The sequence below is a fragment of the Zootoca vivipara genome, chromosome 15 (genome assembly GCF_963506605.1).
Source record: "Zootoca vivipara chromosome 15, rZooViv1.1, whole genome shotgun sequence".
NCBI classification, from domain to species: Eukaryota; Metazoa; Chordata; class Lepidosauria; order Squamata; family Lacertidae; genus Zootoca; species Zootoca vivipara.
This window is the reverse complement of record NC_083290.1, coordinates 7,166,569-7,183,769: the sequence shown is the minus strand read 5'-3', so window position 1 is coordinate 7,183,769 and position 17,201 is coordinate 7,166,569. Positions and strand designations below refer to the sequence as shown.

The 17,201-nt window shown below is 49.3% G+C and overlaps 1 protein-coding gene across 6 annotated transcripts in view; it reads left to right on the top strand.

Moving 5' to 3' along the window:
* SYNRG (synergin gamma) overlaps window positions 1-17,172 on the top strand; it is a 66,260-nt gene extending 49,088 nt beyond the window's left edge. For 4 of the 6 annotated variants that reach the window (XM_060268336.1, XM_060268335.1, XM_060268334.1 and 1 more), the window contains 8 exons: window positions 57-653; window positions 1,568-1,731; window positions 3,358-3,411; window positions 4,817-4,913; window positions 5,345-5,493; window positions 8,104-8,214; window positions 9,072-9,107; window positions 11,672-17,172. In XM_060268336.1, coding sequence (XP_060124319.1) covers window positions 57-653; window positions 1,568-1,731; window positions 3,358-3,411; window positions 4,817-4,913; window positions 5,345-5,493; window positions 8,104-8,214; window positions 9,072-9,107; window positions 11,672-11,803 — 1,340 coding nt within the window. In that variant the 3' untranslated portion in view covers window positions 11,804-17,172. The remainder of the gene's footprint in view (window positions 1-56; window positions 654-1,567; window positions 1,732-3,357; window positions 3,412-4,816; window positions 4,914-5,344; window positions 5,494-8,103; window positions 8,215-9,071; window positions 9,108-11,671) is intronic. The other 2 variants (XM_060268337.1, XM_060268333.1) reach the window with 1 other exon arrangement.
* Window positions 17,173-17,201: the final 29 nt, after the last annotated feature.

The following is a 17,201-nucleotide window of genomic DNA, read 5'->3' as shown; positions in this document are numbered from 1 at the left end:
AGTGCTCTAATGGTTGGGTCTTCTCCTCCTCTTGTTCTCTGTCTCTCCCTTTCTAGATCTCGATGACTTGAAAGGGACCACCTTTGGAAGCTTCAGCAACAGCTCCACTCTGAGTGGCTTCCCAAGCTATGATTGGTCTGACAAAGACGACGCCTACCAAAACAGGAAGTCCCTCCCCTTTCTCCCCTTCCCTCCAGGAAGTGGCTCCTCCTCGGCCACCTCCATCCTCCAGAAGAAAGAGACTCTGTTTGGCAGCTCGGAGAACATCACCTTGACCACTGTTTCCAAAGTCACTACCTTTGCAAGTGAGGATACTCTCCAGGATGTGAAGTTCCCGCCTTTTCCTAACTTCAAAGAACCCGACCCTCAGTCTGCAGACCAGAGTGACGATGACGTTGAAGGCTTTGGGGAGTTTGCAAGGCCTTTGGCAGAGACATCTGGAAGCCCAGCTGTAGGCATGCCCCAAGAGGCTGACTCTGCTGGCCTCTCCGTAGAAGCAGCCAAAGAAGGCACAGACGACTTTGGAGAGTTTCAGAGCGAGAAGCCCAAAATCAGCAAATTTGACTTCTTACTGGCAACTTCCCAAGGGAAGATGAAATCGAGTGAAGAAATGATCAAGAGTGAGCTTGCAACGTTCGACCTCTCTGTTCAAGGTGAGTGTCTACATTGGCTTCCAGTTGTTCTGGACTACAGCTCTCATCAGCCCCAGCCAGGGAAGAGACCTCGCTCCTTTGCTAGGATGCAGAACATCCTGGAGAAGCAAGATGCAGAACTACATAAGCCTTTGTTCTGATTCAGCAGAGCTGCTTTTTAGGAAAGGCTTTGTAAGCTACATCTGGCCTCTGATCTACCCTAGCCTGCATAGTATTAAGCACATCTTTACCAATTTAGGACAAGTAACTTGCTGTTATTTTTAATTGAAGTTTTGATTTTCAAGAAGCTGAGTTCTGCCTCACAGTCCAACATTCATATTGACCTGGTTTGCATGGAACACTAAGCCATGGTTCATTTAACAAACCACAACTCAATCATGAGTTGTCCCACAGATGACCCAACAAACATATAACACCAAGCCATAGTTAAAACAAACCCAAATTTGTAACACGGCAGCAAACCATGGCTTCAGATCATGATTTTTTTTGGGCAGTAAACAAACCATAGTAAAGCCACTGGACAGGGTTCTCACATAATGCTAAGCCATGGTTTAATAAAACATAGTTTAGCAAACTATTGGTTAGTGTTACGTGTGAACGAGGCCAAGGTTGTCTCCTCCTCCTCCTCTTCTTCTTTTTCATAGAATAATAAAATTGTAAAGTTGGAAGGATCATCTAGTCCAACCCCCTGTAATGCAGGAATCTCAGCTAAATCATACATGACAGATAGCCAGTTAACCTCTGCTTAAAAGCCTCCAAGGAAGGAGAGTCCACCACCTCTTGTGGGAGTCTGTTCCACTGTCGGACAGCTCTTACTGTCAAAAAGTTCTTTTTGAGGATATTATTCTTAACACTCTGTTCAGAACTGGGGCATACACACAACCCTGACTTTCATGTGTTGTGTTTCTTTCCAGGATCTCACAAGCGGAGCCTGAGTTTGGGCGACAGAGAGATCAGCCGCTCCTCACCTTTGCCACCTCCGGAGCAGCCGTTTAGAGATCGGTCAAATACCCTCAGTGAGAAGCCAGCCCTGCCCGTCATCCGAGACAAGTACAAAGATCTCACAGGGGAAGTGGAGGTAAGGAGAGATTTGATGGGAGGAAGTATGGCTCGTCACAAGAGGAATTCCGGGAGGCCTGTCCTCACTTCAGAGCTGAACATATGTGTAGGACTCACACAATAGAATTTCCTGGACATTACCACTAGAGATTGCAGGTGTGGTACATTCTCAGACATTATAAAGAAAATGTCTTGTGGGAAAAGAAGTTAATTGCATTCTCCTCTTCCTGACATGCTAGTTTTCTGTACAGTGGAACCTCTACTTACGAATTTAATCCGTTCCGGATGCACATTCGCATGTAGAAATATTTGTAAGTCAAAACACGGTTTCCCATACGAATGCATTGGGAACGGATTAATTCGTTCCGGAGCCTCACCTCCCTAGCTGCCCTGCGCTCACCCCCACCGGTGGATCGAGCCCTCGCCGCTGCTGCGAGGCTGGCCTTCTGCCGGCCTCGCGGGATCGGGCCCTTTCCGGCCGCCGCGACGAGGCCGGCCTTCTGCCAGCCTCGCGGGATCGGGGCCTCGCCACTGCCGCCGCTGCAGCGAGGCTGGCCTTCTGCTGGCCTCGCAGGATCGGGGCTTCACCGCTGCCGCGAGGCCGGCCTTCTGCCAGCCTCGCGGGATTGGGCGCTTGCCGCCGCCACGAGGCTGCCTCTCCTGCCCTTGGCTTCTCCGCTCGGAGCGCAGCCGGAGCCGCCATGCGGAGGAAGCGCCCTCCGCCCCTCAACGCCTCCCCAGCCCAGGCGCCCACGTGGTACTGCTGGCCCCGCCGGGAGAGGCTCCGCATCGCCGCCCACACTGTGTCCGCGCGAGCCCAAGTCCCACACGGCCGGCCGCGGGTGCCCTGGCTCGGCCTCCGTCGTAACCAGGACTGCAACTCCCATCACCCCACGGGGCAGTCCATTCGTAAGTAGAGCTGCCACTGTACTAAGGGAGTTGTGTTTTAATAAGAGAGGGATCATATTAGAGTTGAGATTTCCCCTTCTTGCTGGGCAAAGTGGTAGAATACCAGAAAGGACTATGCCACTTGATATTGCTGAACGCACAGAATCATAGAATTCTAGAGTTGGAAGGTACCCCCTGAGAGCTCTCTAGACCAGCCCCCTGCAATGTTCTTTGGTGGTGGTGTTCAGGCGGTGCTGCTTTGGAACTTTTGGTCCCTGCCATCCTGGCATGCAGGATGTATTTCGCCTAGGTTAGAAATATAGGAAAATAGGAAACTGCCTTATGCTGAGTCAGACCATTGGGTCCTTCTAGCTCAGTGCTGTCTGCACTGACTGGCAGCGGCTTTCCAGGGTTTCAGGCAGGGGACCTTCCCATCCCTACCTGGAGATGCCGAGGATTGAACCTATGACCTTCTGCATGCAAAGCAAAGGCTGTACCACTGAGCCACGGCCCTTCCCCAAAGGATACTCTTCCCATCTTTCTATATCCTCCAACCAGTGTGGGCTTGGGTATATTACATTGATGGACTACTTCCCAATCTCCACATGAAAACCACCTGCATCTTTCTGGGAGCTTTCCTTGCTTTTTGCTATCTCTCTGTAGCAGGGGATGGGAATCACTTATAAGGCAGTCATTACTAGTTCTGGTTTATTTATTTTTGAAACCTGTGAAATTCTGCTTCTTCTTTCCCACCTAGGAAAGTGAGAGATATGCCTATGAATGGCAGAGGTGTTTAGAAAGTGCCCTCCAGGTAAGTATGCCAAAATAACGTCCTTCTCCTTTGTATACCTCATGTGGGATGGTCACAGGTTTTGATACTGTGTGTATATGCCAGCTCCTATGCATAAATGCACAGATAGAAAAGCGTTACTATCATTTAATTAGAAATACAGTGCAGGGGTACCTCAGAAGTCAAACAGAATCCATTCCGGAAGTACGTTTGACTTCCAAAATGTTCGGGAACCAAGGTGTGGTTTCTGATTGGCTGCAGGAAGCTCCTGCAGCCAATCAGAAGCCGCAGAAGCTGCAACGGATGTTCGGGTTCCAAAGAACGTCTGCAAACCGGAACAATCACTTCTGGGTTTGCGACGTTCGGGAGCCAAAATGTTCAACTGGCAAGGTGTTTGACTTCCAAGGTACGACTGTACATCTCACTGCAGTGGGAAACCGCCGTCTGCTGGGGTGGAGAGGAATAATTTATGTGTGAAATTGGATGGAGGATTAAATCTATAGATTAAAATTTAAATCTCCTATCCCACATGTGTGAGAGAAATGCAAAAATAAGCAGGCTTTCTAGCAGAGGAAAAACACTTGGACATTTTGCAGCTTTCTGAAGCTTAGGAATAAAGCAGTTATACCTTTTTATCCCTTTTTATTTGTGGTCTTCTGACCTCCTTCCCTTTCGCCCCCATTGCAGAGAATGAACCACCTGTCTTTTAGTAAGATAAACAAAAAGGTTTACTTACATTTCAATGCAGGCAGAAAAATTGGTGGTCTCAAAATAGGGTACCTGTGTCTGGAACCCCCACAGACACATTTGCTTGTCTTGGAAGCAAGGTGAATGGAGAAAGTCTCCTCAGAGGTGGAAGGAATTGTAAGGGGTTATCTCCATTGTTACAGAATTCCTGCTCAGAGGAGGCAACGGAAGTGGCCACACACAGAGGGTTCTCTCTAGGAAGTTTAAGGACTCTCTGTGTACTAACCCTGTGCTCGTCTAACAAAACATGCATTTGTGATTGGACTGCAAACCTCTGGGTGGGGCCAGAGGCAACAGTGGGCAGAGCAACAAATGCAAATTTTTGCCTTTGTACAGTAGGCTACTTTCTACACCCATTCCACACACACCTCTTTCCTTCACCAACCAGACAAGTAAGAGGCATTGTCAGAGTTCAGGGACGCACTCCAGCCAGGCAAAACCACCTGGGTTGGGAAGCAGGGCTGCTGCAGGGGATGGTCTGGGGAGGTTTCCAAGGGCCAGGTGGGGAAACCTCCAGGGCCACATGCAGCCTGAGGTTCCTCTTCTCTGACATAATGTGGATTCACGTGATGTGGCAGATATTTTGGAGATAAGCAGGCCTGGGCTGGAGGCTCCCTGGGGATGCTAGGAACACCGGTCCTGAGTTCAGCAGAACAAACAAATGTCTCTTCTGTGTTAGGTCATCAAGAAGGCAAACGACACCCTGAACGGAATCAGCAGCTCCTCTGTCTGCACCGAAGTGATCCACTCTGCGCAAGGCATGGAGTACTTATTAGGTATGGATTTTACCGCATCTCATGAAGATGAGGAATTAAAACAGGGAGCAAAGGCACCCAACAGCTCCGCTTGGGATGTGCCTTTTTTAAGCAGGAGATTTTCCCACATATGGAAACCTCATTTGTTTGTCACCACCTCCATCTACCCTCTAGATTTCTATGTGGTTGATGCGCTGTGCGAGACTCTGATGCTCTTGTTTTATTTACTTATAAAAACATGTTTATAGACATTTATTTCCAACAACAAAAATCAAAGCGGTTTGCTACTAAGTTACATAAAAGCACACAAGGGTGTGTGGCTTGGGGGAAATTCTGAGGGCCAGAGATAGAAGCCTGGAGGGCCACATTCATTTTTGGTTCCTCATCCCTGCCATCTGAGAGTTGGCATGCCTCCTGTGACCCCTGCACCTTCACCTTTGATCTCTCAACAGGGGTCGTCGAGGTTTATAGAGTCACAAAACGGGTAGAGCTGGGCATCAAAGCCACAGCCGTCTGTAGCGAGAAGCTCCAGCTACTACTGAAGGACATTGACAAAGTGTGGAACAACCTGATCAGTTTCATGTCACTTGCTGCTTTAACGGTAAGGCCTTTTGTGTGGTCCATCTCTTTCCCGTGGGGATTTTTTGCCCCGCTGGAGTATGAGAACGGCCTGCTGGAATCCTGCCAGTACAGTGTCAAACAAACAAAGAAAATTTTATTGCATTAGCCGGTTGGCCATAGCACATAAAGGATCCAGGCAGTAACCTACCGCTATTATACAGAGAATGTATCAAATACACTTGCAAAACAGCGAATATAAAATCATGCTATGTAAGACAGAGTTTGGCAAAAACTATGACAAATCATGTGGGTTTTGTCCGTTGCAAAATATTTAGAGCAGTGGTTCCCAACAGGTGGTCCGGGGACCCCCAGGGGTCCGCGAGCTATGCCAGAGGGGTCCGCAAGATGCTATTAGAATAAAAAATATATTAAATATATTTCATATGATAACAGATTTTTTGTTTTGGCCGCTTCCTGCATGAACACAGTCTAGCGCTAAACTAGAATTAGATAGAGGCGGTAGTTCTGCTGTATGCCGTTAGGTGGCGCTTTACAAACACTACTGTTTTGCAAAGCGGCAGCGCGCACATTCTACTAACGCTCACCTCCCCAAGATGCTTTGCGCGCGCCGGCTTCATTTGTGCGCTACTGCACAGGTACCCTGTCTTCTCCATTCCCCTCCCTCCTCCCTGGCGCGCGCTGCCTCTTTGCAAAACAGTAGTGTTTGTAAACAAAGCGTTGTTTTTCGCGGAAGCTACAGTTTGCGTAGTTAAAAATGGACCGTTGGTTAAAAAGTGGTTCGTTAAAACGACAAAGGCCTACAGATGAAGAGGAAGATAATGCATTTGATGTTCAAGCAAGTAAGTCAGTGACTCTCGAACCGATCTTGTCAGTGTCCATTGAACCTAAATCGTCGGCGTCCCTTGAACCTAACCCTTCCAAGATCAGTGTTAAGCTTACTGGAAAAATTAGATTAGGAATTAGGAATTAGATTTAGGATTAGGAATTAATGGGGGTCCTTGTCACAATAGCGGCTCAATGAGGGGTCCTCGAGAAAATTTTGTTGGGAACCCCTGATTTAGAGAGATCCGAGGCTAGAGAAAGTTAGCCTGTTAAAAGGGCCCTGAGTTTTAGGGCCTGCAAGATATAGATGGCCACTCCGCGGGTAACCCTGGGGTTAGCGTTCACCAATAGAAATTTCATGCGGTCATGTCTCTTGATTTTGGACTACAATTCCTACCATCCCTGACCACTGAGCCAGCTAGCTAGGGATGATGGGAGTTGTAGTCCAGCAACAGCTGGTGACCCAAGTTTGAGCAGCACTGTTCCCGTACAACATCTTGTATAACTGGCCCTCAGGAGCAGGTTGCGAAGGCAGCGGCCATCCCATTTTCTTTGACCTCAGCATCTGCCGTTCAAGGATACACTACCTCTAAATGTGGAGGGTCCACTTAGGCATATTTTGCTCTGCTCCCAGTGTTCAGACTCTGAGTGCCATTGGAGAGACGGATTGTTTAAAGGGTAAAGGGACCCCTGACCATTAGGTCCAGTCGTGACCGACTCTGGGGTTGCGGCGCTCATCTTGCGTTATTGGCCGAGGGAGCCAGCGTACAGCGACAAAGCCGCTTCTGGCGAACCAGAGCAGCACACGGAAACGCCGTTTACCTTCCCACCTATTTATCTACTTGTACTTTGACGTGCTTTCGAACTGCTAGGTTGGCAGGTGCTGGGACCGAGCAATGGGAGCTCACCTCGTCGCAGGGATTCGAACCGCCAACCTTCTGATTGGCAAGCCCTAGGCTCTGTGGTTTAACCCACAGCGCCACCTGTTTAGATGTGCTTAATGCTTTTAGATTGCTGTAAATAATCTTTTGTTTCTTAATGGTTGTTTTATTTCTTAATTTTTTGCTGTGCTGAGTTGCTTTGGGTGAAAGCATGAGACAGAAGTTTAATAATGATGGTGATGGTGGTGATGACGATGATGCAGCCAAGGCTAGGTGGACAAATAGTAGACTGTGTTTCTGTGAACCAAGGTAGCTTGGAAGATAGAAGGTAGAGAACAGATTAGAAGAGGGGTCAGCAAACCTTTTCAGCAGGGGGCCGGTCCACTGTCCCTCAGACCTTGTGGGGGGGGTGGACTATATTGGGGGGGGGGGTGATGCAAGAGCACCACGAGCCTCGGTGGCTGATTACCTGTGTCTTGCAAGCAGCAAGAAGATGAGCGGCGCATGAAAGGGCTCCAGAGAGGGGCTGCTTAAATTGGCGGCTGCTCAAGCGCTGCTGCTGCTGGCACCAACAAAGTCCACCCCCCTTCCTCCTCTAGGCAGGGTGGGGAGAAGCCAGGAGGAGGGAGGGAGGAGGAGGTGGCGCCACCATGTGAGGGAGAGGGAGGGAGGGGGAAATAACATGTGCGCTGGCGATCCACAAGGCGATTCCCGGACCATCCGCGGGCCAGATCCAGAAGCCATTTGGACCTGATCCAGCCCGTGGGCCTTAGTTTACCCACCCATGGATTAGAAGGTAGAAGGCAGATTAGAAGTTGGAAGGTAGAAGAGAGCATGGAAGATAACTTAGAACAAGAGGACTGAAGGCAGAAGATAGCTTCTTATGAACAATATACTGATTCCTATCTCTGTTGTCCCTCCTACAGCCTGACGAAAACTCACTCGATTTTTCCTCTTGTATGCTTCGCCCGGGAATCAAAAACGCCCAAGAACTGGCTTGTGGGGTGTGCCTCTTGAATGTAAATTCTCGAAGCAAAGTAAGTAGAGGCTGTGTCATTGTTGTTGTTTTTTTACACCTCCCCACCTATCTCAACCCCTTTTTGCATTTGCTGCCTTCCACCCCTGCATTTGCTCCACTAATTTTAACTAGCACCCGGAGCATCCAGTGACCTCATCGCAAGTAGCTTTTGTAGAAAGCCGCATCGCGGGCAGAGCCAAGTTCCTTCCGAAACACCCTCTGCCGCCCATCCGAATGCATGTTGTTGCTGCTGCTGCTGCTTCCAGCTTGGGTGGAGACCCCAGGCAGCCTTAATGGAGCCCGCAGAGTTGGGAAGTAAGAGGTACAAGTCCCTGGCCCTGCGTGGATCCACCCAGCAAGGCAACACAGTCTTCCTCAAATAAAAGCGTAATGGCCTTCCAGATATGAGACTCAAACTCCCATCAGCCCCAGCTGGCACGGCCAGCAGCCAGGAAAGATGAGAACTGCAGCTGAGCAACGTCCAGAGGATTTCAAGTTACCCGTCTTTGTTTTATAGGGCAAGAGTCAACACTGTGATGCCCTCCAGTGATGGGCGTTGCAGTCTGACAGTACCTGTCGGGTCGCAGGTGTTCCCAATTACTTGTGCCTTATTTCCTAGGCAACTGGAGGGTTGACTCTGGAGTCAGGAGTCCCCTGCAACTGGCTTGGAGCCTCTATCTACTTTCTTCGTAAGAGACAAGCCCCACAGCCTTCAGAAACTCGGGATTGTCAGTGGGATATATTGGAGCAGCTCTAAAAGCCCTGCTGTGTGGAGTGGGATGGGGACTCTTAAAACATGAGCGAATTTGGTTGGCAGCCAGCTCCCCTCTTTTTGGCAATTGTGTTTTGACCCTTTTCTGGTTTCGACGTTTTCAGAAAGAAGAGAAGCCTGCGGAGGAACCTCCTAGAGAAGTACGGACCCATGAAAGCTATATATATATATATATATTTCATTTTAATGTTTGCCCTAAGCAAGGTGGTAGCGGGGACCGTTGCCACCCTCCTCCGTTTGTCTCCAGTCAACAATTTCTGTACCTCTCCCTCTCTCTAACATCTCGATTTTAATCAACTAACTCGCACTTGAGTCCGCTCCCCTCAATGGCCTGGTTCAAACTGAATGCTTAGTGCGAGCCTGCAAGCGTGTGGGCCTTCCAGAAAGGAGACAAGTAGCTGCTTTGTTCCGTCCTCTGGTCCTGCTGCCGCCCGCTAAACCGTGGTTTGGCCAAGCGTGTCATCTGAACCCAGTTTCATGGCTTGTCTCACTCTAGACAAACCACAGGCTCTGATCAAAGTTTGTTCTATGCTTCACCACTTGTGAGGAGATGGACGGCAAGCCCGGGTCCAGACGATGCGCTGAGTGCAAAGCTGGGAGGAGGATCAAAGCAGGGATGCTCTCCTCTCGGGGAGCCTGCATTCTTGCACATTCCCACTAATCCATGGTTTGGCTTAGTGCTGCGCACAAACCGAGTCTTTCTCGTGTCGGCATGCCTGTTGCTTTGTGAATAGATCTGCTTTTTTGTGGTGGTCTGTGTTGTGGTGTGGCAGAAAGAGTTGTCCGTGTCGTTGGCTCCCATCTATCTCGCCTTGCGTGTTTGTGGCAGGAGGGGCTTGTGCCGTCCACCCTCACTGTGCATGAAGATGTTAAAAGCTTTTCAGGGTTGATGGTGTGGAGGTCACTTTCTCTTTCAAGAGTGTAGGGGGGGGGTCTAGTTCAGCCTGGTGACTGCTTCTCAGCTCTTGCGTCTTGTTCAAGGTGTGGGGTTCTGTGTGTTCCACAATTCCTCCATGGGAGCAAAGAGATGTGCACGGTCAACTAGCTGGGCTCCATCATTTGCAACGAATTAAGGGGCTTTTGAGGACGCGGGTGGCGCTGTGGGTTAAACCACAGAGCCTAGGGCTTGCCGATCAGAAGGTCGGCGGTTCAAATCCCCGCGACGGGGTGAGCTCCCGTTGCTCAGTCCTAGCTCCTGCCAACCTATCAGTTCAAAAGAATGTCAAAGTGCAAGTGGATAAATAGGTACCGCTACAGCAGGAAGGTAAACGGCATTTCCGTGTGCTGCTCTGGTTCGCCAGAAGCGGCTTTGTCATGCTGGCCACATGACCTGGAAGCTGTACGCCGACTCCCTCGGCCAATAACGCGAGATGAGCGCCACAACCCCAGAGTCGGTCACGACTGGACCTAATGGTCTGGGGTCTCTTTACCTTTTAAGGGGCTTTACCCAAGGATACTTCATTTATTTTTATCCACACAAGTGGGTCTGTGCAAAGTTAGGGGTTGTTTTCAAAGCTGGTGTACAGTCACCTTATTATACTCCTACAGCTGTTTCTCACACGATTACATAGAATCTCTTAAAGTCATGGAAGTGCTTTCCATTCTGGATATCTGAGAGGCGAATAGCTGTGACTTCAGACCAGCAAGAAAACAAGTGCATTTCTTCCACTCCCCCAAAAGCAGCAGCCTTCCCAAAGTGCTCCCACCTGCTTGCTCAGCTGCAAGCCTTGGCCATTGACAAATCAGCCCTGGGGTGTTTGTGTGTGTGGGCTGCTTCCTTGAAAAGCGGCTTGCCAGCTACGCCCAAGTCGGAAACTGCTCTCAGGTGCGTTTCAGCTCCTTTGTGGTTTCCCACGCTAGATTTAAGCTGGCAGAACCTTGCAGTGCGTCCTCCTTGCCTCCTGACGGGAGTGCCCCTGCTTCTGGGTTCCGCAGTGGTTTCTCCCATGATATAATATCACACGATTTGGCAGGCAGGTTAGATCTCCCGTGAATTTTGGCGCAAGAGGAACATTCCCCTGCTGGGGTGCAGCCACCCAAAAGGTCCCCCCTCTTTCTCAGAAGGGCAGGCAATGCTTTTCAGTCCAAATTCTACCTTTGTACAGCAGCGAGAGGAACGATCAAGGACACATTTGCAGCCAGGCAAGCGAGAGGCACGATCAAGGACACATTTGCAGCCAGGAAAGCAAGTGGTCTGGGTGTGAAGCAGGGCCAGTGAGGGGTGTGGCCTAGAGAGGGACCTGAAGGCCAGGTAAAGAGGCTTAGAGGGCCGCAGGTCTGAGGTTCCTTTCGCTCCCTGTCTTATAGCCTCCTGCCTTGCCTGAGATGGAAGGAGCACCGTGCCATAAATAAACAAAATAGATTCTGCCTTCAACCAGCCTCTTTCTCTTCCCACTTCTTTAAAAGAGCTGCCTTTAAATGCTCTTTTCAATCGCACAAAGTGGAGATTGAGGACCCTCTGCTGCTGGTTTATCCCAGAGCCCATGCCTGCCCAGAGCTGTGGCCATGGTTTGACGACGATGGCTTGTGAGCTGTTAGGAAGCTCCACGAAGTGACTGGATGTGTTTGTCGGCTGTCAGTGTGTGCCTGTGCGTCGCCGACATCCAGGCCTCTCTCCGTGGCGCAATGTTTCAACACATGGGAGCATCACGGCGGTTCCTAACTCTGCTGTTTGTTTGTTTCCTTCCCCCCTTCTCCTCTCCAGGCCTTTAACTCGGAAACGGACAATTTCAAACTTGCTTACGGAGGGCACCAGTATCACGCCAGCTGCGCCAACTTCTGGATCAACTGCGTTGAGCCCAAACCCCCGGGCCTCATTTTGCCTGACCTACTTTAAGCGGACTTCGTTCCTTCAGCTTCGACTTGGTCTCAATAGGGGAAGAATACACTGGAGGGGGGCAGTGGGAGTGGGGTGGGGAGGGCTGGCAATAGATGTGGAAACGGTTCTGAGCTAGCGGTTAGGGCAGACGTCCCTAGGCTGGAGTGCTCCAGACGTTCTGGGCTACAGACCCACGGCCATGCTGGCTGGGAGCTGGGAGTTGTAGTCTGCTGCACCCGGACGTCTCCAGCTTGGGGGAAGACTGGGTTCAAGTGTATATATAAAACGTTTGTTTTTAGACTAGCTGTTCTCTTCCAAAAGGGCGAAAGCCACTATGTTTTTTAAATCTGCAAATTCCCTGTGGTGGACTTCTCAAGAATTTGGAAATATCCACTGATTTGGGGGTGGGGTGGAAGTGTGGATTGCACTGAGGCACAAACTGCGTTTCTCGAGTGGCATTTGACCAGCACAGTCTGCCCTTCAGGTGTTGGCAAATTTCTTGTCTGCTTAATGAAGGTGGAGGGGGGATCTCCCCGCCCCCGCAAGTGATAACCTCTGTTTCAAGTGGCTTAGAGCCCCTAGGATGACAAAGTCAGAAAGAGACAGGGTTGGTTCAGGATCCTTGTTGGGTGGTTCTTGTTTTTTGAGCAAGGTCTTGAATAGTTTCTCACTTCTCGCCTCGTATATAGCTGGTGAGCTTCCAAAACCAGGTTTAAGTGTCAGGGGTCTACTTCTCCCCACCTCCTCCCCCCCTACCCCACACCACTGACAAGGCACTCTTGGCGTTAAGCATGTCAACTCAGAATTGCTTACAGGTATTCTCCGACAAAACTACCATTACTGAGTTTTGGGGCACAGGCAAGAAATGATTGGGCAGATCCACCCCATAGATTTCAAGCAAATCTGACACACATTTGAAGCACATGACTTTCCCCAAGAATCCTGTGGTTTGTGAAGGGTGCTGAGCACTGTAGCTCTGCAAGGGGGAAGCTACAGTTCCCAGGATTCATTGGGGTGTGGAGTCGTCCGTTTTAAATGTGTGTTGGCTTCGCTTTAAATCTGTGAGCTTGCCCTTAAAGAAGGGTTCCCCCACCCCGGCACTTTGAAAGCAGCTGATCTTTAAAGCCTCAAGACCTCTCCCTAGAATGAAGGACCCGTGTTTTTAAAGAATCAGCTGTCAAATTTGGCAGTGTGGAATAAAAATAGACATGCAGAATGGTGGAGGGCTCTCCAAGTGTGAAATTGTGGAGGGTTTCTTTTTGCTCCTTCTAAAGGGCATTACCACTGTTTGCGACTCCATTAAGTTTGCAGAGAGAGTGAGAGCCTCCTAAAGGTATAACCGGCTTACATCGATTGAATGGCCGTTTCTGAAACGCAACCTCTTTGTGGCATGCTGACAATTTGAGGGTGGCTGGGGGAGCCGGCATCTTTCCTCTTTTGAGCAAGCGGGTCGTATCGTTTTGCGGCTTTGAGAGGGCAATGGTGCAGAGAACGCAATGAAGCAAAATGGACTTTTCTTTGTTTCCCTGCTCCCTTTCGTCAGTACCTCCAGACTGCAAACCACCTCGCTGAAACCAAAGCGGGGCAGGGAGCTATTTAATTGAAGCAAGCAGCCTGATTGTAGCATTAAACAATCAATGCTCGTGCCTTTTTAGAGACTTGCCTGCTGTGAGCTTTTGATCTCTCCCTTCACTTGAATTGGCAACCTGATGCTGTTCCCTTGGTTGGAGGGTGTTGATGTTCCATCTCCCAGTGTGCTATGCTTCATGATCCACCACTGTTGAAGTTCTTTCCCCATTCCACCATTGGCAGCGCTTAGGACTGCAGGGTGGGGGACCTCCGGCCCACAGGCTTAATTAGGGGTCCCAGTTTCCCCTTCCCCCCAAACCCCACCTTCCCCACACCTGATGCATCACGTGGGTGTCAGGTGTGGGGCAACCAAAGGCACAGTTGGGAGCTGGTTGCTGCTTTATGCAGCTGTGGCCAACTTGTTTGTACATATCGCATTCTGGTGAGTTTCCTCTGGCACCCTTGGTGCGGGTGCCCCTAGCTGAGGACCAGATCCACTGAAAGCACGGCCTGGCAACTGGAGGCACAGCTTAGGTCTCCTTTAACAGCTGCGAAGAATTTCTAGCACATTCCAGCTTTTCCCATCCTGGTGCTTCAGCAAGGAGGGAAGGAGCCTGGCCACCAAATTTCTCCCGGCTTTAGAAATCTGAAAAGTGCTGCTGGGCAGAGAGCAGGAGCTGCAGGAAGGAAACAGCTCATCAGATGGTTATATATTCTCTTGGGTGTTTTGCTTCCATGGAACAACGAGCTGCCTTGTTTTGGGTGGATGCACCTTTTCAATCCAGTCTTGCGTGGTTGGCCAAACTGTAGTCAGGACTCCAATGGGTTGGGTAAATAGCGGCTCATTAGGAAATAATCTTTTGGTGCCTTTAACCACACTCAAAAAAGTAAGTTTTCGGGAGTCATAAGTGCTAACGGGTCAAACTTGGGGGTGTTGTCAAGACACTAAACTCAGCTCTCACATCACTGGTGCAGTGGGAAACTTAATATCTTGAGCACCAATGACAATGTGGCAAAAAGAGGGATCCACTTTATCTTTCACCCTGCATCTTTCTATAGAGAAAAGCGCACACTCTCCGCATAGTGCTTCCCTGGGAGAAGCGGTGTCTTCTGAACTTCCCCCTGGCATTCAGCTACTAAGACCCCACTGCAAGTCTTCTGTGGCTCAGGCGCATCAGCAAGCCTGACATGCCTAAATTTGAACCATGGAAATGATCTCACGCATGTTGCTGAATCAGCCCGATCTGCACATAACGGAGGAGTTGGGGTTTTTTATTAGCAGTTCCAGTGAGACTAAGCAACAAAACCTCATCCCACAAGTTGCTGGAGGGCTGGAGGAGCCTCAAACCGCAAACCTGAGTATTCAGCACTGGGGGCAAAAGTGCCCCTCACCCAAGGAAGATGTCAATTTTTGTGTGTGCTAATTTTTTCCTCCAGATTGCTCTTTAGCCTGTATTCAGATGGGCCGAGGAGAGAGAGAGAGAGAGAAAGATCAGTCAATGGGAAGTAAAGGCAGCTCTTCAGGTCTAATTACGGCAGAGCTTATTGAACTGTGCCTGTGTTTAAGGCTCACGACAGGTCTGGGAAGGGAAAATTACCGCCTGGCTTCTGTTAGTCACAGTGCCTTGTACAGTCCACCAAAGGAGCATTCGCAGAAAGGGGGAGGAAAATAGCAATACACAAATGAAACGCCTTTCTTTGTGTCTTTGCGACGTGAGCAATGTTTGTTTGTTTTTCACTGATGAAGGCTGGTTGCATCGAGGGTGGAGGGGCCTGGAGTGGGCTTCTTCTGCTATAGCGTATCCAACTCATTCGGAAGACTCAGCGTTGTGTTCATCCATCCCCTGCACTGTGATCCTGTTAGCCAAGGGCCCCGGTGTCCTTGGAAACTGTATCCAAGGTTACGGTGTTTTTCCGAGGCTTCATTGTGTAAGGTTCTGCTTCTCTCTGCCTGGCAGCCGTGCTTTGAGTGCAGGTTGGCAACTACGAGGAAGGTTTTCATGAGCTGGTCTTTCCATCTTTCCAGCCTTTTGACTTCGTTTCTCTTTAAAAAACAAAACAAAAACCCACACGTTTTCTTTCTTGGGTGAAGCAAAATGCTAACGGTTGTGCGTCCTTTTGTTCATTTCTAAATATACCCTTTTTTTTGTAGGGTGGGAGTCTCTCCGTGTGAACTGTGTTCTGTCTTTTTGCATGCATCTTAGCTGCAGGTTTTCCTTTTCCTTAAACCTATTTCAAAATGTATCACAGCCCTTGTGTGTCTGCCTGTTCCCTTCCTTGACTGTGTACCTAAAGCTCAGTCCTTTGAAAAATGGCTCTAAAGTCACAGCCACATGTTCAGAGCACGTGGCTTCCTACAAAGAGTCCTGCGACTTCTAGTTTGCCAAGGATGCTGGGAATTGTAGCTCTGCAGTGTGAAAACTACAGATCCCATGATTCCTTGGGGGAAGCTGTGCTTGTTTAAAGTGGTAGAAACGTGCTATAAACATATGGTTTAGAAATGTCCGTTGATGTGTTTGATGTCGAAAAGTGGGACCAAGGGTAGAAAGTGAGGTTGGGGAGCAGAGCCCAAACCTATGGTCATGTCCATCCACGTTAGGGAAGGGGTAAGTTGAGGTCCTCCATATGTCATTGGACTGCAGCTCCCCATAAGCCCAGAACTTTGGGCATGCTGGCTGGTGTTCAACTGTCGTCTGGTAACCACAGGTAAATCAAGCAACTCAAAAGCCATATTTGTGCTTCGACAAGATGGCTTTACCCTGCCCAACACAGATTACCAGCCCTGCAGTCCAAGGCAGGCAAATAAGCCAACACCAAGGTAATTCCACTGACGGCAGGAGCCCAGCGTGGTCTTTTGGATCATGGCAGGCAAAATGTGGGGTGTCTTCCCCCTCTCCCCGGCATCCACCACTGGTAGCTTCTGATATATCCTGATTTCTTTCTCTCTGTTGAGACGTGCAAGCTTCAAAAAACTCCCCACCCATTCAGTGTAATACCTGGGCAGTCACATGGGGAAGGAGCCGATGCAGCTGAGTTGCCCACCCTGTAGAAAGTACAGTGCAGGAGGCAATATAGGGCCCCTACTCAGGGGGAAGTGAGTCACACTTAGTCCCCATTGAAATCAATGCGCCAACATTAGTTGCGGCGAAAGGGAAATCCTTTTTATTCGGTCGATAATCTGCTTTGGATTGGGTCCGTATTCACTAAAGGCTCTAGAAAACCCGGCAATTCTGCTTTCGTTTCACGTTTCAGAGGAGGAGCTGCGGAGGAGTGCTCTGCCATGGCAAACCAGGCCGCAACCAATAAAGGGAAATAAAATGAATCAAAACCCCATTCCGCAGATGCAGTCTGATTAAATGCATATCAATTCTTGGGGTGGCATAGCAAAGTGATACCCCTTTCTGAAATTAAGATAAAATAAAGCTGCTGTTGTATTGCTACACTAACTTATATAGATGTTTGTGATTTCTCCCCCCCCCCACCTTCTCAGTCTTTTTTTAAATTAGTATTATTCAGGTCTTTGGATGGTACCCAAAAGGAGAGACGATGCAGCTTTAAAAGGGGAGAGAGATCTTTTAACATCTTGGCTGCCTCCTAAGTGGTTTTGTGGTTGACTCAACTGTGATCTAAGGTCTTGTTTTACTTTGCGGTGTGTGCTGTTGCCGATTTTATAAAAAAAAAACCTTTTGAGAGAAAGTGAGAGTGGTCCTGTTTTTAATTCCCGGTGTCTGTTTGCTCTCTCAGTGGTGTACAAACTCGTTTTATTGATCCCGGTGAAATTTCCTGATCTTCAATAAAGCTCCTTTGTTTTCTTTTTATTTTACTTCCGACAGAAGGTTATTTGAAG